General features: G+C 29.4%; 5 protein-coding genes across 10 annotated transcripts; 1 reads left to right on the forward strand and 4 right to left on the reverse strand.

Moving 5' to 3' along the window:
- Window positions 1–1,062: 1,062 nt before the first annotated feature.
- On the reverse strand, window positions 1,063–6,937 carry LOC130443219 (stimulator of interferon genes protein homolog). 2 transcript variants are annotated; one of them, XM_056777744.1, is made up of 8 exons: window positions 6,721–6,937; window positions 6,558–6,669; window positions 6,445–6,486; window positions 6,112–6,386; window positions 3,222–3,497; window positions 2,202–2,382; window positions 2,021–2,131; window positions 1,063–1,874 (listed from the first exon to the last, which is right to left on the reverse strand). In XM_056777744.1, exons 1-8 carry the CDS (start codon window positions 6,748–6,750, stop codon window positions 1,774–1,776), a joined length of 1,128 nt encoding a protein of 375 aa, XP_056633722.1. In that variant the 5' UTR covers window positions 6,751–6,937; the 3' UTR covers window positions 1,063–1,773. The 2 variants fall into 2 exon arrangements, with proteins under 2 accessions (XP_056633722.1, XP_056633723.1); XM_056777745.1 differs by having other exon boundaries at window positions 1,093–1,874; window positions 6,112–6,323; window positions 6,721–6,861.
- A 1,312-nt stretch (window positions 6,938–8,249) lies between these two features.
- Window positions 8,250–15,262, forward strand: LOC130443218 (uncharacterized). 5 transcript variants are annotated; one of them, XM_056777741.1, is made up of 10 exons: window positions 8,250–8,426; window positions 8,795–9,149; window positions 9,199–9,659; window positions 10,271–10,482; window positions 10,537–10,767; window positions 12,086–12,236; window positions 12,301–12,552; window positions 12,617–12,945; window positions 13,163–13,444; window positions 14,337–15,262. In XM_056777741.1, exons 2-10 carry the CDS (start codon window positions 8,876–8,878, stop codon window positions 14,395–14,397), a joined length of 2,253 nt encoding a protein of 750 aa, XP_056633719.1. In that variant the 5' UTR covers window positions 8,250–8,426; window positions 8,795–8,875; the 3' UTR covers window positions 14,398–15,262. The 5 variants fall into 5 exon arrangements, with proteins under 5 accessions (XP_056633719.1, XP_056633721.1, XP_056633717.1 ...); XM_056777743.1 differs by lacking the exon at window positions 8,250–8,426 and having other exon boundaries at window positions 8,876–9,149; window positions 10,259–10,482; window positions 13,163–13,448; XM_056777739.1 differs by lacking the exon at window positions 8,250–8,426 and having other exon boundaries at window positions 8,876–9,149; window positions 10,259–10,482.
- A 270-nt stretch (window positions 15,263–15,532) lies between these two features.
- On the reverse strand, window positions 15,533–17,765 carry LOC130443220 (transcription factor A, mitochondrial-like). The gene is made up of 4 exons (XM_056777746.1): window positions 17,591–17,765; window positions 17,147–17,528; window positions 16,807–17,091; window positions 15,533–16,041 (listed from the first exon to the last, which is right to left on the reverse strand). The coding sequence occupies exons 1-4, from the start codon at window positions 17,656–17,658 to the stop codon at window positions 16,003–16,005; spliced, it is 774 nt and encodes a 257-aa protein (XP_056633724.1). The 5' UTR covers window positions 17,659–17,765; the 3' UTR covers window positions 15,533–16,002.
- Window positions 17,766–18,386: 621 nt separating this feature from the next.
- On the reverse strand, window positions 18,387–19,280 carry LOC130443221 (enhancer of split mbeta protein-like). The gene has a single exon (XM_056777748.1). It carries the CDS (start codon window positions 19,179–19,181, stop codon window positions 18,624–18,626), a length of 558 nt encoding a protein of 185 aa, XP_056633726.1. The 5' UTR covers window positions 19,182–19,280; the 3' UTR covers window positions 18,387–18,623.
- A 2,692-nt stretch (window positions 19,281–21,972) lies between these two features.
- On the reverse strand, window positions 21,973–23,206 carry LOC130443181 (enhancer of split mbeta protein-like). The gene has a single exon (XM_056777689.1). It carries the CDS (start codon window positions 22,976–22,978, stop codon window positions 22,349–22,351), a length of 630 nt encoding a protein of 209 aa, XP_056633667.1. The 5' UTR covers window positions 22,979–23,206; the 3' UTR covers window positions 21,973–22,348.
- Window positions 23,207–23,738: the final 532 nt, after the last annotated feature.

Raw genomic sequence — 23,738 nt, forward strand, 5'->3', positions numbered from 1 at the left:
TTCATTCTTGCTAGATTAATCTACTAGTAATGTTTTTTGGCTGTTTTCATATACATAAACTTCATTTTTTGACATATTGGTACTTTTTACTCGCGAAATTGTGATTTGAATTCCTATTAATTGTGATTATTAAATTTAAAGCAGCTAACATTTTACTTATTTACTCTAGTCTCCCCCATTAAATTTCGTTCCAACCATTAATACCGCTTATTTGAAATTGATTTGGCAACATTGTCGTATCGATTATCAGAGAATGGAGCATGCGTTTCGTTGTATAAAATGAAAACCTGACGTGACATCGAGCATATAAGCAAGGAACAAAGTGGCCGCGTCCTGGGGTTAAACGCGGTCATTACGTTCAAAAGAACAACCCCACAACTTGGAAACATTTCTCAAAAATCATAATTTGTAGTCAGTGATTATCATTTCATACCTCATCTCATTTAATTTTGTGATTTGTATCACGCAATCGTGATGCAATTTCTTGTAATGTGATTTAATATACGGTAACTTGATCAATTTGTGACGTCTGTTTTTTATTGAACAAAATTAATTATACAGAGTGATTCATTAGGAATGTCGAATTTGTTAATTATGCATTTTGTTCGAAATTGTTTTTCTTATTTTAGATATCGATATCAATAAGTGAGAAATGTTTGGAAGTGTCTGTTTTTACGGGGGATTTCAAAAAATTATGACAATGATGAAAATTTGGTCATAACTCGACAAAATAGCTTTTTCAATAGTTTTTTTTTCATTTTTTGACGTATTTAAGATGACTATGGCACCTAAGTGTAAAAATCAAAATTTCAACACTTTTTTGATTGATAAATAAAAATAAGATTTATTTTTATTAAACAATCAACAACATGAGGAAAATGAATTCTAATTTAACATAACCTACAATTTTAGTAAAAATTGTTAATTTTTTATGTACTTTTCGAAAAAAAAAACGAAATTTCGCGAAAAAAAATTTTAATCGCAGTTTTTGGACACGAATCGAGAAATTTACGGTTTTTGAATTTTTTATTGACCAAAATGAGTAGACTCAACTTACCCCACCTCCCCTAATTTAATTTTAATAAATAATACGCAGATTTATAAATCTCTAAATATTTTATTTAGTTTCGTGTTACGGGTAGATACAATAAAAATTTTTAAATAAGAAAATAAAACAATAATACAGATAAACAGAATATTTATATAATAAACAGCCCTCGCACAAATCTAAAAACGTGAAATACTAAGTTATGTAAAATAAGCGATTTTTAAAAAAATATTTGTCAATAAATGTACATTTCGAATAGCCCCTGTCACGAAATGTATCAAAATATTCATCGTATTTTAAATAAATATTTTCCAAAAATGTTTAAGAAATTCACGTAAATATACGTGACAACATCGCTATGTCATTTCATCAAATTCATCATACAATTAATATTAACGATAGAGAGAGCGGTTCGAATTACTAATAGAGATAGAAAACGAATCATATATGGTACAACATTCTGATTGGATCATCATGACGTCAAAGTAGAACGATCCATACACGCGGCCAAACGCCCGTGTTCCATACTCGCAGTGTTGCCGACGCGATCAATTTTTATCTCAAAATACTTCAAGAAATTTTATACACTACGTTTCGACAATTAATATGAAATCAAATTGGAAAACAATATTTTTGAAAAATCAGTTTGTTGAATAGGCACTTTCACTTTTCTCCCCACCCAATATTTTTTTTTTACAAAACGAATCTGGTAACTATCACATAACCTAAATTAATTTTTTTTTTAGTTCCTTCAATGACTTTAACCTCTCTTGAATTATTTCTCCTACGTCATAATAATAAGTGCTGCCATCTTTCTGGTAACAATCTAAAAAGTGGGAACTAAATAATTTCACCAATTTTAAAACGAAAATATTTCATATACGAACTTTTGACCGGTAGTTAAAGTTAAAACTTGAAGGGTGCGTCGATTTTTTTTCCAAAAAATAACCACAGAAAAAAATTCATTCCTACCTTCGTAATATATCAATTCGCAAGCCTCACTTAAACCTTTCTCCTTCAATACTTTACCCAAAGTCAAGTAAAATTGCAAAATAATGTCCTTGTTGTGTTTATTATAATATTCTGAAATAATAACATAAATTTTATTTTTTAACCTCAATAATAATTATTCGCCCCGTTGTAAAATAACTACCTGAATGTATACCCCTCGAGTCGAATACATCTTTGAATGTTTTCAATGGAGTTGCATATTCGGCGCTGACGTAAATGTAAGTTTTTTTGCTACCAACTCCACCAGACACAATTTTATAAACAGCATTTTTATAAACCCGGTTCTGTACACCCGCCACTGTTATTATTTTTGGATCCAACGACTGAAAACGGGAAGAAGAAACTTATATAGAAATAGAAATATAAAATATCTTTTATCGTACCGAAAAAAAAAAATTATTGATCGAATTATGTCATTCTTTTCCCAAAAAAACATATAAAACACACTCTGACATAATTATAATATAACGACAATATTTATAATCTTGGCAACATTGTAACTTATTTTATATTGTTCGCGGTATGTAATGTGTCAAATGCGCATGCTTTGTTTGGAATATACATTCTTCTGCGAAGGATTTATAAACATCTAAATTCATAATTTGAATTAAAAACTATTAGAATAAAAAATATATAATATTCACTTTACTACATAATTAACTTATTAATATTAATTCTTGACATTTGTAAATATGAAGTTAACTACCACTTCATGGTAAATACCAAATAGGACGCGTATGAATCTTATGACAGAACACGTTCGGGATATCTATCTAATATTATAGAAAGAAAGAGCGATATATGAGAGCTTGTTCAAATAGTAATAGATAGAGATAGAAACAAAAGAATATCGGTACACCACTTTATGTCCCTCTACTCTGTTTCGAGAGGTGGGAATAACGAGGAAGACATATAACAAGTGTTGATTTTAATAACGAATAGAGAAAGATACAGACTGGTGAACGATGTTATATAACTACACTGACCACCAGAGATCGGTGATTTATTGTGGAGATAGAATATATCTGTCTTTATTTAATGTCTTCTCGCTTCTGTAAGAGAAAGTGTAGGAAGTTATAGGGGAGAATAGGTAAATAAATTTTAGCTACTGATAAACTGTAATGTAAACAAAAATTTTCGAATTATAAATTCGGATACGTACCGTGCTTTCTTCTATCGATGGAGAATAATCATTTTTCAAACTAACAAAACACCTCATCGATTTCGGTATCAATATGAATAATTTATATTCGGCGAATCTTATATGGTTTTTATCTTCGTAATCTTGCATGAGTTCTTTGAGGTGTTTTTCTTCTCCGCCCGATTTGGGCAGCACTAAATTCAAATAACCATGAAAGAACGAATATGCCATACCCGAACCATAATCTAAACCATTATTTTCGGCGACCCACAAGGAGTCGTTTAAAGGGCTAGAATCCTAAAAAAGATGTGGGCGGCCATATTTGATTTGCATTTGTTTGGATAGTGCATTTTATTCTACTACTCAAACCCTTTCGTTTAATACTATATCGAAATATTTACGAATAAATAGTTTCCGCCATTTTGTGGGCGGCCATATTTGATTTGCGTTGTTGTGAGTTATGCAAATAAATTTATACTCCGCCATTTTATTAGTAGCCATATTAGATTTACAAGTATACTGGATGTGTTATAAAAAGAATATTTAATTAAAACAACTTTTTTAAATTATTCAATTCAATTATTATCATGACAATTCTAATTGTAGTTTTCGTTGTACAAAAAATCAATTGAAAAACAAGAAATTATGTTATTCATGTTTTCTATTTCAATTCAATAAAAATAAATCCTAAATATCGGTGAATTATTTAAATGTGGCAACGCCGAATCCCATTAGCCCTAGATATTTGTATGTCTTTTTCACTCACTATTTCTAATAGTGTCAGTCGATGTGTAACCAAATATTTCATTCACAGATAAGGTTATTTAAACAGAACTTAAATTTAAAGTAATATTAGTGATTTAAATATAAGTTACCTCAATATATTATTTACACCGGTAAAGTGTTTATACAAAGTTTCACGTAACAAAAGATTTTAGGGGAGTCCCAGAAAACTACTAGATAATGATTAAAGCAAGAAATTTGATCATTTTGTCTGGTTCTGTTATACAAATATGTGTGTGTGTGTGTGCGTGTGTAGTGTCAGTTATTTACTTAAAAAAAGATACAATACATTTAGTAAGTAAGTAGATCTTTTATATAAAGATAATATTTTTGAACTTTTAATTACCGTAACAATTTTATACTTTATAAACCAAATATTTCCATAACTATTAGAGATGGAGCTGGAACCCTTGTTCACAGAAATCAGTCGGACGCGGAAAATCCAGGGTCGAAACGATCGAAATGCCCTTGATCAAAATTTGTTACGAAAATATCCGAAAAATTCAATTACGCTCTACTAAATCTTATATTGGAATTAGAATGATTTATTAATTAGATTTTATCACATATATCGTCTAAATATTTCGCTTTAGCACTTAGAGACACTTTAATTAATGAAAAAAAAAAAATAGAAGGCACGCAATCAAAACTAACGAATTTTGAAAAATATTTGATTCTACAAAATAGAAATTCTGGGAAATATCATTTTTTCGCATAAATAAATGTCTGAATATGATTAGGGAGGAAAATCAAAAAGCTAAGATCATGCCTTCTATTTGTTTTCGTCGAATAAAGTGACTCTAAGTATTAAAACAATAACAAAAATTGAGATGAAATTTGTAATTAAACCTAATCAACATCATTGTAATCCCAAAATGAAATTTGATTCTGACTTAATTAAATTTTTAGGGTATTTAACCTTATTTCGGTCCTGGACGTTCAGAGTTCGCTTAAACCCCATTTATTAGAGATGTCACTGTTATTTAAAGTAACTTTAATAAAGCCTATATTTAAATTAGTGGGAATATATTGGAAATATAATTAGGAATGCGTTGAAATTTTTAATAGTTTGGAAAATAATTTCAATGATTTCGAATTACATGAATTTACATCTGACACATGTTTTTCATCTATGTATCGTTCTTTTATTACCATATTGATGTGTCATAGTTTGAGGTTATGTATTATTTATACACGAACGAAATTATTTGCAGTATTATTGTTTTGTAAAAGAAATAAATTGTTAAAAAGTAATTGTTATTAAATAACTTTTATAACAAACGAAGTTACTGTTAACTTGAAAGAACTGGGTACATCATTAATTCTTGATGAATCGTCTTGATTTTAGATATCTTCTGATAGAAAAGATAATAATAAAGATAGAGAGTGGCCGCCATTTTTAATCCAAACTACGACATAAAATAAATTATTTTCTCATTTTTTTTTTTTTTTAGTTAAAAATACCATCGAGACTTGAAAAGTTTTTTATTACGTATTCGAGAATATAAATTAGGATTTTATAAACTTTATTATTAAACATGACGGCCACTCCGTCTCTACCAAGCCACTGTATGATAAATTGACCTGCAGAGCCATCTATTAAGAATTCATCGAATGAACGGATAAATAGGAACTACTCTTATTATAATCGTTTTATGTGCAATGAAAAATATATATTTTTTCATAGGTAGAAGATAAGATAAAATTAATTTATCTTTTTAAATCGAACCAAATTACAGGTCGTTGATCAATTTGATCAAAATAGATGCAGTAGTTTCAAAGTTCATTCCAAATACATATCGTGATAAGAGATTTTTATATACAGGATCGGAACACCATAATTCGTAAATCAGAGACCCACTAAACCTGGTATTCTATTCTGATTGGATCGCTATGATACATACCACTCCCACTATGTTTGATATTAACTCTATGGCTTAGATACAATTATGAACATAACCTCAAATTATGACAAAACTGATACTGTGGTGGTGGAAATTTATTTCCTTAGTTTAATCACGAAAAATAAATAATTTCCTTTAAATCCTGGTTTATTTATCACGAATGCTAGTTTTATAAACACACTATTACTCATATAAAATTTATTATTTTCCCAAATAAGACTCACCAGTATTAGAATTTTTCCGAGCAGGAAAATGACCACAACGGGAATACAGGAAACTGATATACCGTGTATTCCATCAGTAGACCAATAATATACAACATAAACAATACTTGGAATTAGTAAGTATTGATAATATTCAACATGGAAAGCATCCCTCAACAAAATAAACCAACTACCTTCATATCGTGATTTCAAATGACGACATTCCTCAAAAACTAATATCATCCGATAAAATATTTGAAGAAAGAAATAAAAAAATACATATAAAATATATTCCACTGAAATAAATGGCAAATAATTAGATAATGGATTTTTCAAATGAATCATTCAACTTACTTAATCTAACTTTAAATAATATTTTACTAGATAAAACGTCATCTAAAACATAATGATACATAATAATTTTGTTTAAATACTCATTATGAATAAAATTGGACTAAAATACGTACAGATAAATAAAATGATGCACAAACAAATACTAATATAAGTGGTCAATGGTCCTCTTTCCTTTGGAATTGTTTTTGGGTAAATAAAACCATCTTTATACGGTCTTACACATAACTATAAATTTGATCACTTATAAATAATGTAAATAAATTCATTATTACTCACTTTTTTGTAGTCGATTCTACTCCTGGTCATATTATCAAACTCAAAATACTAATTTACATTTATCGGTTTTAATAAAGCTTCTAGATCTATCACGAGTTGTATGCAGTTATCTTGAGTTACAGAGTACGTCATGCTTTATTTAAGATATTTAAAAAGTTTGTTTGTATGAAAATAGTAATTTAGCACGTTTCAAAAAACAATCACACTTTTTGGTTCTAACGAATGATTATTTTGACAGCTTAAAGATGGGTGATCTCAAACTAATGTGTAGTAGTTCCTTAAAGTGAAATTGTTTTGTACTAATGTATTTGGAACAATTTTCTCATAACGAAATGAAATGAGAAAACTAAAAAAAATATCCAACGTCAAAATAATAGCAGACCTGTTAAAATCATCATTCAGACACTGAAATCCAGCTATTTTACTTTACATTAACAGTTCTTGAAAACTACATATTCCTAACAAGCCTATCTCTATTAAACAGTTATTTAAAACCTTAGGGATGTGGATATATAAAATAAACTGTGAGCTAAAAACTGCTACGTGATCATATAAAATTATTTAAATTTCCTGATAAAACATTATATAAGCAAATAGTGAGATAGTATATCTCACTAATTTTATTTATATATATAAATATCACTTGAAAATTGTTGTGTTAATGAGAACTTTCTTTATTTATACTTATAGGATATTGATATTATGATGGTTGATCTCGAATATGTAATAGTTCCTTAAAGTGAAATTGTTAGATAGTTTTGTACTAATCTATTTAGAACAATTTCCATATAACGAAATAAGACACTAAAATTCAATATTTTAGTATAAATGATCAGTTATTGTAAACTGTTTTTCCTAATAAACCCATCTCTATTAAGCGGTAAAAATTTAGGGATGTGTGTATATAAAATAAACCGTGAACTAGAAACTGTTATGTGATCATATAAAATTAATTAAATTTCTAATAAAAATAAAAGGAAATAATATCAATAGAAAATGGTGGGTGTAATTATTCCTTGAAATGAAATTGTTTAATAGTTCTATATAAATCTATTTGGCACGAGGGAAAATAGAAAAAATAAATTTTGAAACAATTGACGAGTTGTGAAAATCATGATATAGACACTGGACACAAGTCTGGGTATGTTTTGTGACACAACCTAAATACTCTATAAAGCTGTTACTTAAAAGCCTAAAGATGTGGATATAAAATGAGCTGTGAATTACAAACTGTTATGTGATCTTACTTTCAAAATGAATGAAAATTTCTAAATAATACATAGAATAAACAAATAGTGAAATAATACGTCTCGCTAATTTTATTTCTACGTAGAACTGTTACTAAACAATTGTTGTGTTGATAAAAATTTTCTTTATTTAGGATACTGATATACATATGTTACCCTCAATACAATAAGAGATGGAACGATTTCGTTTCGTAGTTATATGTATGAAGTTACGACAACTGTTTGATAAGTTTAACCTTTCAGGAACATATGTTTTATTAAACCGTACGTCCGCGATCATTTAGTAATTCCCGGGGTTGTACAAAATTACATTTATTGATTGTAATGTTTTGAAATAGAAATTTTAGGGTACCCGAGTTAAAATTAAGTGATTTGACTAATTTACCTTGTTTATCGCGTTGCCAAGCACAGTAAAACGAAGTGCTTCCAAAAGGACAAGAGTTCTTTATTATACTTAAGGTACGTATTAATAATCTTTTTCAATATATATTTATATATGTGTACATACAAATAAAAAATTTATATTATTTGCTTTAACCACTATTAATATTGAAGTTAGTAAACAAAGTATTTGTATTTATAGTTATTTTTTTGTTTATGGATGGAGAATATTTGTGACATTGTATATAGGGTGTATTAAGGTTACGCGTTTGAAAAAATGTTGGTGTAAACTTATTTTTACTAATTAAAAATTTATACTTTTGGGTTTTCAATAAAAAACATATGATATTGATATAATTTTTATTTATTATTACAGAAATTATTTTTTATTGTATTTATCCTTCTGTGTTATATATTCGATTATTCAGAAAGCTATATTTTTTTAGAATTTGTTAGGATAGTTAAGAGATAATGTAGGGAAAAAAGTATTAGACAGGAAAAGACAGTATGGATGAGATAATTTTAAAATGGAATATGGAGGGGAGTATCACAAAGGATTACAAACAGTAAGAGCGCTGCATCAAACAGTTGTTGCATTGAGGGCTGCTCTAGAAGAAAGTAAAACTGAAATATTGGAATTGAAAAGCAAAGTATGGCCTATAGATTCCGTTCAAGAAGCTTTTGAAATACTGTCATTGGAAAATCAGAGTTTGAAACGAAAATTATTAGAAGCCGAGTTGAAAAAAACTGAAGATAATGGGCATAATAAGGAAGAATTAAATAAATTTGACGCCGTAGAAGGTACAAAATATTAAAATGGGAAGTACAAGTTGAATTTTGATTGTTTTAGACGAAACCGGTTCTAATCAAGAAAGTTCAACAACAACCCCTAGAAGTTTGTTGAATGATGATGTAGGAGAACCAAAAATTAAAAAAGTGACAATAGTAACACCAAAAGTAAGTCCAAAAAGAACCCGTAACATAGAAGCCAGGATATCTATAAAATCGGAAACGACCAGTCCCAGAAATGTATCCAGATCATTAGAAAGTCTAACAATACTGAAATCTCCTTTAGATAAATTGTCATTTTCAAAAACCTTCAGTTTTTCTAATTTATCCAGTCAAATAAATCGCGAATTCAACGTAGATATAAATGAAGACATGAGTAACAAGAATACTGAACAGTATAATAACAGTGTGGATGAGCAAGATGGAGATTCGAGTCCTCAAAATGATCAGGATCAAACTGAAGAAGTCGATGATATCGAACTGATATTTACTACAGACGATACCAAAGATTCAGATTTTAAGGTAATTATGCCAAAAAATAAATTTAATTATATACCATGTGTCGCATATTATACATATGGGCACTGATAATGTTATAAAATGTTACCAATCCCATGTCTGTATCTCAATTCAAATGATTTAGGGGCCATTTATGACAATTTTACAGTCCTGTATTTGAAAATTAGTTGACATATCTTGGTAAAATTTCATTTTATTACCAAATCTCTACGAATAGTGCATTTGTGTCAAATTTCAAGAAAGAAAATCTGAAAATAATATTTTCCGTGTTTATTTGTCATGAAATCATCCAGAAAAAAACTATTTTATTTAAATATTTCATATAGGTTTATGTCTGTTATCATAAATGCACTTTTTTGATAAATTAAAATTTCCAACAAATTTAACATTTTGGGGTTTTATTAGTATAAAATCTATAAATCGACGACCCATAATTTAAAGTTTAACCAAAACTCCTCAAATTGTTCCTTTTTTACAAAGATGTATGTACGTATTGAATTTTTAATAGAACACCCTGTATAGCCGATCTTAACGGTCATTGGCCTACCACTATGAACCTCTTATATTATACAGTATGATTTGTACCTAAATTGATATTGAAGAGGAACTTTCAGGAGCAACTGGTTTCCATAGATGCCAGAGAGGGAGTGGCTCAAACGTCTAATCAATTGCAATTACCTTTAAGCGAAATGGATCAAAGTCTTTCGGATCGCGAGGAAATGGAAGACGACGTGTTCAACGATAATTTCGAAAATGAGAATCAAGAAAATTCAAATTTTCAATCGTTCGATATGAAAAGAGATAATTCACAATTGTGCGATTCTAGGTTAATTTTATTGCATACATTTCATATTTATTGTTATAAAAAATTGATTTGTAGATCTGATAATTCGATTAATCAAGAAAAGAGCTTAAAAAGTTATTATTCTTTACAAGATTCTAGTTTTGAGAACAGATCTTTGGAAAAGGATGAAAGTTTCGATAGATTTGAGGAGAGGATTCGAATTGTGGAGACTGATATTTCTAAATGTGGGATACACGACGTAGAATATGTCGTAGGAAGACGAAATACTTGTCCTAATCCGTTGCAGTACAAACCACTCTTACACAGGTAAGAATTTTAACAATCGAATTAAAAAATTTAAATTTTGCTAATAAATTACAGTACCTTGATAGTTTTCTTCTTATAAATCTTGTTTTTTCTTCAAAATGACAGTCTAAACAAATATTTAATACACATATTTATATACAAAATGTGCGTATAATTTTATATAAAAACGAAATTTTTCAAAGAAACTGTGTCTGATTTCTCCAAAATATAATATTTTTGCTTAATTCGTAATATTTCTTTATATACAATAAAATGCATAAACAAAATTTCTTGGTTAAATAAAGCCGTTGATTCTTTAAGCTGTCAATTAATAGTATCTGTTCGATTACTACATTCCCATCGAGGAACAGAAAATGAACAAAATTAAACAAGTTGTTGTAAAACATAATTTACAAATTTGAGATTTCATCTTGTTAAAAAACTACTCGATCATTACAGTATCATTAATAAAATACATGAAAATTTTACTAAATACTTTTAAAAATTGTATAACATTTAGACGTCATTCAATTATCTTTCTAAAAATAGTTCTGTGGTAAGCTCGATTGATACCAATTCGAACATCGATTTATCCAATGAAAATCAACTAACCAAAGATATCGTTAACCCGATCACGATATTAACGTTCGGAAACGAACGAAGCTGTGATATATGACAGGATTCTTTAAACTTGAAAATTAAGAATTTGTGTAGAAATTTGTTATTTACTACTTATTTGTGGATTAATTGGCGGTAACTGTTTAATAATTATTATTACACAACTGAATTAACAGTTAATTTCTTTTATTTGTGTTTTTATTTTATTTACAGACTTGGTCGTAGCAATTTTTTCAAACGTTTCTGTTTTTTTTTTAATTAAGTGAAATTTATATCTTAAAAACCGTCATATTTGTTTATGAATTTATGTTGGCTATACAATAAGTATAATTTTCAGAAATTCATTAAAAAGATATTTAAAATAACCAAAAAGCAACAGTTGATTCTCAACGAATTGTTATTGAAGAAAGAAATATAAAATGGGGGAAATTGGGACAAAATGAATTTATAGATTATTTCGTGAAGAACTTACTTTTTTTTTTATTTATGACGTTCTTAGCTTTTATATTTCATCTGAATTCACTCGACATTGTTTAAAATATTCAATTCATGTTGAGTTGCTTTATCTTCAAAAATTTTTTACACATTTTATTCATTTTTCATGAGAACTATTTGGCTCAGAATAATTCTGATCTTTTTGCACTCTTATTCTACATTTATATTCACATTTTTACTGTTTTGATACACAAAGTAAACGTTTGCACGATATTTATGTGTTCAGGGAAGCCCTTTCGAAAGGTTTAGGTCCTACTAGAAAAACAAGACCGATTTTGACGCATTCCAACGCCATTAGGAAAGATTCTGGAGCTCAAACTGATATTTCTGCCCTTCCCGGGTCTTATTGGAGATCAGAAAGTAGTTTAGCAAACAAGGTAAATTATTGAAGACTAGTGAAAGAAAAATAAATGAGGTTTTCCAAGTTTATTTTCATTTTAGGCAAGATTAGGTGAAAATTTCACTACTTTACCTTCGAAATTACCACTACCGGGTTCTCGGTTACGTCTATCCGAAAAAACTGTCGAAGCTCGACGTGTTTTACTATCAGACATCGGTTTTACCAGTATGGTACCTGAACTATCTCGATCAGCGGATCATTTATTTCCACCGACTCTGAGACCAACAGGCGGAGTGGCGCCTATTTACGGACAATTTCTTAAAACCACCGATCTTTATTCTCCAGCTTATACGGTGATAATTTTATAACCTCAAATTTAATATCACATAATTGTTAATGACGAATTTTGTTTTTCAGTCGCAGAAGTTCACTTGGAGTGCGACAACCGCTTCCCCGAGCGAAGGCAGTCAGTCTCATTCCCATTACAACAGTATGTACCCGTTGACGTCGCTTCCGATACCATCAAGAAGATGCTCGGCTCCGGTATCTCCATCTAGAAGAGGCTTGTTGAAACACACGCCTTCCAAAGTCAGATTTGCTAATGGTTCGTTGCCGGAATTGAGAAGCGATTGGACCACTATCGACAGCGGAGATTCCACAGATAGTTTAGTAGAAGAAGCCGAGAATTATCTGCGGAGATCTATCGATTGTATCATAGGCAGAGAAAATTCTTCTTCAAGTTACAGGTATTTATATTATATATAATTTGAACTGGGGCAGTATTAATACTTTGACAGGATCACATATTTTGACATTTGTATTAAATCTTGAATTTATAACCTTTTTTTTATCTAATTTCGTATTTTTACTGGGACGTGAACAATGAAAATCAACTCATCCAATGAACGGTCACTAAATGTAGAAAATTTTTGGTATTCGTGGTGTATCTTGCAATTTTTTTAGTGTTTCTAGGCCTAAAACGGGTGTAAGACGTGCATCTGCTCCTGAACCGTCTGGTGACAACGTTCCTCCTCCAGGATGGTTACCGTTTTTACCAAGAGTTTCCAGGGACCTAAAGTTGGACAATTGGGTGAAAGTTATTACGTCGGAGGGAAGAGTTAAAGGCGGTAGGGTGAGGTATATAGGACCTGTTCATTCCCAAACCGAACAGTTTGTTGGAGTACAGTTGAGCTGTCCGGATGGGTACTGTGATGGAACTTATAATAATAGGAGATATTTTCAATGGTAAGTAAGTAGTAAAATAACTTGATTTGTGTACTTTAGATCTTTAAATTTTTTAAAACACTTATAATAACATTGATTCTAATATCAACAATCTTATCAATACCAATATCAACAAATTTAGTAATTTAAAAAAAATAAACAACTGTAACTTTGAATGAGCAACATTATAAAATTGTTTTTATTTTCATATATTGATACACTTCGTAATAGAACTACTTACATAATTTTATTTAATTCATATTTATCCTTTAATTTTCCATTTTCACTTTTTTTCGACTTTTAATTTTCGAATTTTAGTACATCAAACTATTTATCTAAATACATTTGAACTACTGTTTAGAAGTAATTGTCATGACTGTCAATGAAACTTTTACTGCGTTCGGCTATGCACATCTAATGACTCTAACTGTTCAGAATCGTTCTGCAATCTACTTTATTTCGATGTCACTACTTGGTTCGCGTTCGGCTATATACATTTTTTAACACTCTGAGTAAGATCTCTTTGCTCTGTAGCAGATTCGTTTTGAATTTTGACGTTTCGTTTGACATTTCAATGTTTATTAATTTGATTCTAGAGTAGTTTGTACTAATTTCGTTTCATCGACTTTATTAAACTTCCTAACTGTAAATTATTCGATTTCGGAAATATAATTATAATATTTTCAATTTATGTATATTCATATAAAAGAATTTACATAAACGTCAGTAAAAATTCAGTTTAAAACGAAGTGTTATATTTCTATGGTTTCTAATTAATATTTTTTCCACTTGAGGCGCTACAGTCATGACAGTAGATTGTCATATAATTTGATTGAAGTAAAGTAAATATAGGTTATGAAAAACTATTGTCTTGAAAGGTTTGTATTATTATTGTGTTTTATTAATTTTATAGTGAGCCGTATCATGGTATATTCGTTCCTTTCAAGAAGGTAATAATGGGCTGGCGTCCATAGTGAATATATTAGTAAATATATGTGTACATCTTGGTCTTTATATTAACTTCATTATGATCTCACTACTATAAACTGATTTATGGGAGTTCAGCGATTCCATTGTCAATGTTAAGGATTTTTTTCGACTCTGTGTTGTTGTTAATAAAATTATTCACAATATGCGGCAAACATTTTTTAGATAATATACGCAGGGTATTGAAAAAATTCTCAAAATTGAATGATCTTGTAACAATGCTCTAATTTATTTTGCTAATATTAATATGTTCGCCAATTATATGCAATTTTTAATTAAAAACGAAAACAAACATTAAATGATCTCTACCTATCTATAAGCCAAGTCTTATGGTGATAAATAATTTACATTGATTATAAATAGAATTAAAATTCCAAAAATGTTGACTTAACATTTTTTCTTAAAAAACTGACCAATTTAGTCATAGATTTATTGAATATTTGTCTATAAAAATATTTTTTCTTCAATTTTTTCAAACCTTTTATGTATATTTGTTTCCAAATCTTGTTTATTTTAGGTCTTTGCAGTTTTCAAATTAGTTTTTTTATAATTTTCGTTAAACAGATAAAAATTTTACGTTTCAACTACTTTCAGTCTTTATCAAAATATTTTCTTTATTCAAAAATAATGTCATGTAAAAATTACTTGAGCCAAAAAATAATGATAATGTAGGCCTAGTTATTCCCTATCGAAATTTTCTGTCGAATTGAAATATATTAAACTGTGTTATTTCTTTAAAAAAAAAAGTGAAGAAACATATTTATGTAATGAAAACGACTTTCCAGTAGTTGTAATGAATGTTACAGGGCATACAATGAATATTGTAATATATACATATCTGTTTAAAAATAACTGTTGTTTTATTGATTACCTCTATAAATATGACTTATATGGTAAGGAAACGATGAAGCACAAACTCAATCAAATTGATAAACACGAAATATCCTTTAAGAAACTTCGTTAGGAGCATCTACTGACTGTGATTCGACTAATCAAAAAGCCTCAGTCTTAATTCAATTCCTTAACCAAAAGGAGCTTGAATTACATCACTAAAAAGTTACTAGAAATTATAAACACTCATAAAATAAGGATAAAAGGATAAAATAAAAGCTAGTACTTGTTGAAACTGTTTATTTATCAAATTTTTTCTTAATTAAAATCGTAAAACTTAAATAATATTCATAATGAAAACCCAGTTAATTAAAAATGTATAAAAGGGTCGATTAAACATTCGAAACAACAAAAATCTACGAATTTCTAAGGAAAAAAAATTAAAACTTTTTAAAGAACTTCCAAAATTTGTCGACCAAACTGGATTTTTTACATTTTTTCCCATTTTCCGATTTGTTGGTCGTCAAATTCTTCTCGTCCTCCTCCGCCACTGAATTAACTCCATCTCGTGAAACTAAACAAGAACCTAAATCTTCTAAAATGATTTCTTTATTTACGTCACCATTTTTATTACCAGATCTAGTACCACGTGATTCTTTTAACGTTAATGAATCTTTAGTTTGTTTCGATGTAGTTTCAATATGAAACAACGTGTCTTCACCCGCAGTGGCGGATGAATTTGAGTGAAGACACTCGATTCCCTATTCTTTATCAGATTTTTTATGTTTTACAGCCAAAATCTAAAAAAGAAAACAGAGAAATTGGCAAGGACGTACTGGAATTGAAACCAGTCATCAATGTATTTAAAACCAAAATTTGACAAGCGATGCATTATTTTTCTCACAAACCTTGTATAATTACCAAATGAAGGGTGAAGAATTGATTAAGTCTACGTGGAAAAGTATGTTTTTCAGTGTACAAAACTCATTTTTCAAACCCTATGTACCTTTTATCGACATATACCACTACATAATATTTTTTGTCAACTTTTGACTTTTTAGACCTTTTTCTATGTTTTTCTTGACAATTAATCAAGATTTCAAGTTTCTTTACATAGAAAATCATCAAAAAAACAGATAAAACATGACATTTCGACCTATTCCAATAAAAATGTTAATTTCGAATGTACCTGTTAAATCAATACATTTTGGTAAACCCTGTATGATATAGAACGAGTATGAAGTAAATGAACCTCTAAAAATGTCCCAATTGATACAATATACGATTAAAGAGACAAAAATTATGATTAAACTACACTGAAAAAAATAATCACTACAATACCAGAATCATAGAATAAAAAATTGATGCATTATTTTCTTGACAAACCCTGTATAATGACAAATGAAGGGTGGAAAAGTATGTTTTTCAGTGTACAAAACTCATTTTTTGCCCACTATGGTAGATAAGATAAAATTAAATTACACTGAAATGAAAAATCACTGCTCTAATAGAATCACATATTTTTTTTTAAATTTAATGGGAAAAATGTTAAGAAAAGTACGTACCCTTGAAGATTTTTCAGGAGTTTTTGATTTGGTCCTAACCAATTCTGGATGACCTTCTTCCAACATTTTTTGTTCCCAATTTTTTAATTCCTTTTCGTACTTTTCGACTTCTTTTAAATAAACATTTTTGAATCGTTGTTTCTCGGTTTCAGGTACCTTCGACCATTCATCTTTCGAAGATTTCATTAAAATGTTAATCGGAATATTTTTTATTTGGCTTTGTTCTATGAGGTATAATAAATAAGGACCGGGAGGTTTTTTCGGTTTGTGATTTTCTTTTATCAACTAGATAAAATAAAAATTTTTCATTCACTTATGAAATAAAAATTTGATTACAAACCTTTGTGAGTTTTCTCTTTTTCTTTTCTTCTCTCTTTTCCATACTCGCTGCGTGTAACGCTTCCCTTTGCTCTTCACTTAAACTTATATTGTAATCTAATACTTCCTGATCATAAATTTCTTGTTCTTTTTTATATATTTCCTGATATTTCGCTTTCTGCTCCTCCGTGATTGTCTTCCATTGTTGTGCGACTTTTTTAAATACATCTACGGGTTTCAAATTCGGGTTTTCTTTTATTAAATTACTTCTTGTTTCAACAACAAATAGCATATAAGGATTTAGTGGTTTTTTTGGTTTATCTGGAATTTTGAGAGATTTTAACCTCTCCCGAGTTTCTGCTTTTAACGTCCTAACAGAATTTTGATTTGCTATTAAACATACCCTAAAATAAAGACCGCTATTTCGGAATAGATCCATATATAAAAATAAAACTATTTTGTTTACCTATTGGTAGACAGAAGCCATCCGTTTATAAAATTTGCGGTTTTTAACAGAAATCCTTGACCAGCCATGATTTTTTAGGACTGCTACAAGGATTTAAAAACTATCGAATTAAAAATATATATTGTAGAATGTGAAAAAAACTATATTCTTAAGGTTAAGTAAAATGTCATTTGTCAATTCAATTAGGCAACAGCTCATACAGATTGATGTATAAGATGTTTTCTATCTAATAGTAAATATGCAATTGAGTAAAATGTTATTAAATTTTTTATCAATAGCAAACTCTACGATTCATTTACCACAATTACCTATTTTATGAAATATATTCACGAAGTAATTAAACTCTGTCTTATTTTTTTGTATAAAGTGAGAAACATTGTATACAATTAATGAATTCAACAGTATTTTTATTTTTATAACAAACTGTGAATAATACTTTTTTATCACTAATAATTGTTTAAGAAATTAAACTAAAGGAATGGTGGCGTCATCTATGTATGAAACTAAAAAGTATAGGTTAGAAATTACAGATTACTAAACATAATGTTCACTTATATTATAGTAGGTGTCGCCACTTTTACTAAATGACAATTTTGTTTACAAGTTTAGCATTGAACTTTAGTTTTAATATATTTCAGTTAATATGAAATATTTGATTCTTGTAATGTTTTACTGAACGAATCAATACCTATTTAATATATTTTTATTGAATCCGTTTAAAAAAAATCATGTAATAGGTATGTAAATGTATGAAAATTAGAAACCTTGTTCAAGCACTAAAACGTGAGACTAGTTTTGAATAAAATTCATTTATTGTCATATAAAATAGTTCAAAAACATAAACTGATACAAAGATAAAATTCAAAAGTACAGATACGTAAAATCAATCAGTGGAAGACGTCGAGACCTATAATTATATTTATTACAAATACTACTATCACAGACAAAATTTAATGATACTTACAATAATAATTAAAGCTTTGAAAAATGAGCATAAAATTTACAAAAATAAATTTTAAATTTAAAAAAAATTTCACCAAGGTCTCCAAACGGGATTATTCTCTGTATAAACAGGGCTAGACGTACTCCTTGAGGACGACGCAGGCGATGGAGGCGAAGAATAGTGGATACTCTCCTCATAAACTGGCGATGCTGGCGGTGTATACGCATTAGGTAAATCCAAATTATCCATCCCTTTCAAATTTTGACCCAAATGAGTCATTAATGTAGTACCTAAATGTATATCTACCCCTGGAATAGAAGCTAAACATCTCGAGACTTCTTTGGCACACGTTGTATATCCGCAACGGAATCTGTCGGCTTCTACGATGGGATTAGCAGATAGACGTTGTTGATTTTTGAGTTTTCTTAAATGCGAAACAGTCAATTCCAATATATCGGCTTTTTCTAATTTGGAAACGTTTTCGCCGTCGGTAGCTAAAGCGGATACCATTAAATCTTTAAGTTCGTCCAAACAACGATTTATTCTGGCTCTTCTTTTTCTTTCTAACATCGGCTTCATCACTTTACGATATTGCAAAGTGCGAGAAATCGGTTGATTATCTTGACATATAACAACGGGATTCGTCATCTTCACAAAAAACTTTTATAAAAACGTAAACTTTTTGAAAACAAGGCACTTGGCAACGTTGTACTTCTCTCGAAGTTCGACTTGGAATGGTTTCGGTATGGGCGTAGCGCTTCGTTTTATAGAAGGCGAACCCAGGTGGTGTGTAGGGGCGGTTCTACGCGATCGTGGGAAATAGGGTGACTGAGAGTCGATCTGAGTCTATTTTGAATAGTTAAAAGGACGGTCGAACGATTATATGTCCATATGGTTGGAATGTAATGGGTCTATGGTGGGTATAATTGGGCGATTGTGTATGGGAACGTGACGGGCGCGCTTACGTTCAAGACGTGTCAGAAAAAAAATACAAATAATTGTTTGGAATAAAGAAACACGTATTGGAACATTTTTTTAGTAATTATTAAATATTATTTCTATACTGATATTCATTTTAAAATTTGTTATTAATTCAAAGTAGGGTTATGGTATAATTCCGCAAAATAATTTGACTTTGTAATTAACCACGCCGTTGACACGTTTTTTATTAATTTATCACACAAGAGATTTAGACGAAATGTCAAATATTTTTATATATAATTTAACAAAAATTAATGATATGTAAAAGTATGCGTTTGATAATCTGAAAATACTAAACTAATTAACAATATCTTTCCGAGTTAAATGTAATTAATATATGTTTCCAGCATAGATAAATCGTAAAATCGTAGAGAAGATTGATTTTAGTACATTAATTTGTCAACAACTACTCATATTGGTGATTCATTGATGCCAACTTGGTTATTATCTCACTAAATTTTGGAAAAAGTATTTGAAACTTGAATTTTTTTGGGGAAAAGACAACCTCTATTAAAATCAAACTAAATGGTTTGATAATGTGGAAGTATTAAACTAATTAATAATATTTTACAGGTTAAATGAAATTAAAATATAGTTCTGGCATAGATAAATTGTAAAATCATAGAGAAAATTGCTTTTAGTACATTAATTTGCTAACAGATATACGTATTGGTGATTCATTGATGCCAACTTAGTTTTTTTCTCACTAAATTTAAGAAAAAGTATTTGAAACATGAAATTTTTGGGGGAAAAGGCAACTGCATTAAATTACGAGAAATTTTTAGCATTCATTGAATAATACTTGTTATTGTTTGACATTATGTAAGGTTTTTCCTACCGCAAAATGGCTGAAACTAACAAAAATACCCAATTTTCTTTTCTGCCACATACTTTCAGCAGTGAACATCATCCATATTTGGTTATAATAATAAAAAACAAGTAAAAACGGATAAATATTATCAACAGTCGTTAGATTCAACGAAAAAGTCGGAAAGTTTATTTTTTTCATCACAATTATTTAAACACATAACCTAGTAATGCAAAATCATGAAAATACGAATAAATTTTTGATTTCAGTAAGTAAATCGCAAGCTTTCGTAAAAGTATATTTACATCTTTGACTAATAGGTGAAAAAAATAGCAAAAACATCACGTAAATGTTAAAAAAAGTTAAAAAAAAATTTGCTTAATAAAAAGTCAGAAAAAAATAACACTATTTATTATTATACACAGTGATTGTATGAACAAATATCGATTTTAATCCATTATTTTCTCTGAAAAATTGAAAATACCTTTGAAATTCATTTTTTCGTTAAAAAAATCGTGTTTTTCTTCATCTTTCTCACTAATTGATCCGCGACATCGCATTTTTCGTTGTTCCTGTATATGTATCACCATACCAATAGATAAACTCTTCAAATAATATGATTTTTAATTAGAGCATAGTCAAAATCATTTCTAAATCACCTCGTATACAAGTTAAAATTAATAATTTATTTTTAAAAACATTTCGTTAGTTTTAAAATCCAATTAAACAACAAACATTTTATTGTAGTTAATTTTTTATAAAAAAAAATCCCTCGATTTGCATGGTGGCTCCCGTTTCTCATTATTTCCGACCATATGGGTGAAATATTTCAAGTTGAACGCGCGTAAGTCACGTTCCCATGCATTTTTCACATCCCCGTCTCGTTTCCATTGTGTTTCGTGACCCGCCACGTTCCCATGAACCTACACCAAATGTCCCTTTTTTTTCGTGTGTCTGATTCGGGGCTATGACCCGCGTTCGACTAATTACAACGATAACTAAAACCAGAAAATACAATATGGTTACTTGAACAAAATGCTTAATAAACATTTTCTCCATTTCTATAAGATTTACAGTTATTCAAAACATATGTTTTGTATTTTATGACTCAAAGTATTTAGCATATATATTTGTTGACTTTTTATAAAGGTTTAGGGTAGAAGGGATCTCCCCTAGCTTGAATTATTTTAGGGTGTTGCTGATAAATCGTAGTAGCAGGTACTTTAAATACAATGTTGTAAAATTAGTATTTTTATTTTCAGTTTTTTGACTAAATACATTGTGACCTTGGGGATAAAAACGAATGTATTTAATTCGCTTCAAATATGACTTTTTTAGTAATAAAAGTAAATTTTATCATAACATTTCGAATATAATCAAATTTTATTTATAATTCAATTAATTTTTAGTAGTATTATAGAATCTTTTATGACATTTTTTTTTAATTGTGTTGTAGCGTTATCTGTTTTAACTGTATAACGTAGTTACAAGTTGTTGCAACAGGTGGCACTGCACGCCTTATTATAGTGACGAATGGAATTTAATATGATTTGAAGGTTAAATATTGATTGTTTTAAGTTTTTTGGTATTTCATTATTTTTCGTGTCGTTTCACCTGAAAAAGAAAGAGAAAAAAAGGAACAAGAAGATAATTGTAACAAATAATATTTATTTTCAAGTTTTTTTTTTTATGAAAATACAAAAAAACTGTATCACAGTGGCGCTATTACAAAGAAAAACTATCGAACTTGTCATAACATTTTTGTTTTGATTAAAATTGCTTTCAAAATCACAGGTACCAACAAGAATATCACAAATATATTTATAGAAAAATGTTAAAATCTACATACTTCTTAACGTTAAAGCTTTTCAAAAATCGTTAGAGATCTTTCCTTAAACTAAGTATTAAAACTATATTTAAAGCAATTGAGCAATTGATTTTTTTTCTTTCAACGAAAAAATGAAAAACGAAAGACAACAGAAGTGAGATTTTTTGAATATTTACAAAAAAATAAGTCGTCGAAATTTCACCACGGTCTCCATACTTCTTCTTTTTTAGCAACTTTTAATAACCCAGCCGTAGAACAATCCATAGGTTGGTTAGGGGATGGACTACATCTTGACGAACTCGAAGAAGCTGGAGTCAAAGGCATGATGTAATGATGAGGCACTTCACTTTCTGAATTCGGAGAACCAGGAGGCGTGTAAGGGGAACTCACTTGTATAACTAAAGGTGAAACTTTGTCCATTTCGTTGAGACGATGTCCGAGATGCGTCATCAATTTCGTACCCAATTGAATATCGACGCCAGGAGTCGAAGCCAGACATCTAGAAACTTCATTAGCGCAATGTGTATAACCGGCTCTGAATCTGTCAGCGTCTATAATTGGATTCGTCGATAATCTTTGTTGTTTTCTTAGTTTATGTAAATGACGAACCGTCAATTCTAAAATATCGGCTTTTTCCAATTTCGATACGTTTTCACCTTCACTCTGTAGAGCGGTTACCATAAGTTCCTTCAATTCGTCCAAACAACGATTTATTCTGGCTCTTCTTTTTCTTTCCAGCATCGGTTTCATCACTTTTCTATATTGATACGTCCGAGAAATCGGTTGAGATTCCTCGACGTTAGTCGCAGTCATCATTTCGTAAGACATAGTAAATAAAATACACGTCAAAACTTAATACGCGCGCTAAGCGGACAGAATGTTATTTAGCACTGAACAACTCGACGGTTAAACCGTGAATGAATGTGAAAATGGAAGGGGCTCGGCTTTTATAACTCACCCAGGTGTGTAGAGTGAGTTAAACGGGCCTGTGCTGTGCGCTTTTGATCGTGGGAATCTCAAAGGCTATGGTGTTCCCACACTTCAGCCACCTGTGACTGTTCGAGCGCGTGCAGCTGCTTTATTTCCATCTCGCTTTCAAGAGTGCTCTCTCTTCTCAGTTAGTTGACGTCAGACACATCGCCGGCGCCAAATTTATTCAACGGGTCTCATTATGCATAATAAAATACAAGATTTTAAATGGAAAATTTGTTTTTTTTTTTATTACTATGTTGTTCTAATAAAATGACATAATTTGTTTTTGACAGTTAAAGTAAAATGGCGGCGTTTACGTCAACACTATCTTATACGATGTAATTCAAATCGTTGAAATCAATTTTTTATTAATTGTAGATGGTTTTTATATAATTTGTTATTTTTTAATATGAAAATACATATCTATATCTTCTAAATACCAAGTACGTTACAAAATTTAACATGTAAATAGTACCATTTTCTCCCGCTAGGAGTTAAATGACTAGAATGAAGTTTGTTTCGTGATATTATGATTTTAATAGAACTAGTATAGCAAGTAGAAACTTTGCGTAGAATATGTTATAAGATTTTTGTAACCAATTCTCCAGTTCCTTAT

Source organism: Diorhabda sublineata, chromosome 4 (genome assembly GCF_026230105.1).
Source record: "Diorhabda sublineata isolate icDioSubl1.1 chromosome 4, icDioSubl1.1, whole genome shotgun sequence".
Taxonomy (NCBI): domain Eukaryota; kingdom Metazoa; phylum Arthropoda; class Insecta; order Coleoptera; family Chrysomelidae; genus Diorhabda; species Diorhabda sublineata.

Bases quoted from the DNA above. Each gene is read 5' to 3' on its own strand.
- LOC130443219 (XM_056777744.1), bottom strand. From the start codon at position 6,750: ATGACCAGGAGTAGAATCGACTACAAAAAA. The intron at 6,387-6,444 runs GTAAGTTGAATG...CATTTATTTCAG, and splicing joins ATTATTTAAAGTTAGATTAA to TGGAATATATTTTATATGTA. The intron at 3,498-6,111 runs GTGAGTCTTATT...CATCTTTTTTAG, and splicing joins TCGGAAAAATTCTAATACTG to GATTCTAGCCCTTTAAACGA.
- LOC130443218 (XM_056777739.1), top strand. From the start codon at position 8,876: ATGGAATATGGAGGGGAGTATCACAAAGGATTACAAACAGTAAGAGCG. The intron at 9,660-10,258 runs GTAATTATGCCA...TTGATATTGAAG, and splicing joins CCAAAGATTCAGATTTTAAG to AGGAACTTTCAGGAGCAACT. The intron at 12,553-12,616 runs GTGATAATTTTA...TTTGTTTTTCAG, and splicing joins TTTATTCTCCAGCTTATACG to TCGCAGAAGTTCACTTGGAG.
- LOC130443220 (XM_056777746.1), bottom strand. From the start codon at position 17,658: ATGGCTGGTCAAGGATTTCTGTTAAAAACCGCAAATTTTATAAACGGA. The intron at 17,529-17,590 runs GTAAACAAAATA...TCTTTATTTTAG, and splicing joins TGGCTTCTGTCTACCAATAG to GGTATGTTTAATAGCAAATC. The intron at 16,042-16,806 runs GTACGTACTTTT...TTTCTTTTTTAG, and splicing joins CTCCTGAAAAATCTTCAAGG to ATTTTGGCTGTAAAACATAA.
- LOC130443221 (XM_056777748.1), bottom strand. From the start codon at position 19,181: ATGACGAATCCCGTTGTTATATGTCAAGATAATCAACCGATTTCTCGC.
- LOC130443181 (XM_056777689.1), bottom strand. From the start codon at position 22,978: ATGTCTTACGAAATGATGACTGCGACTAACGTCGAGGAATCTCAACCG.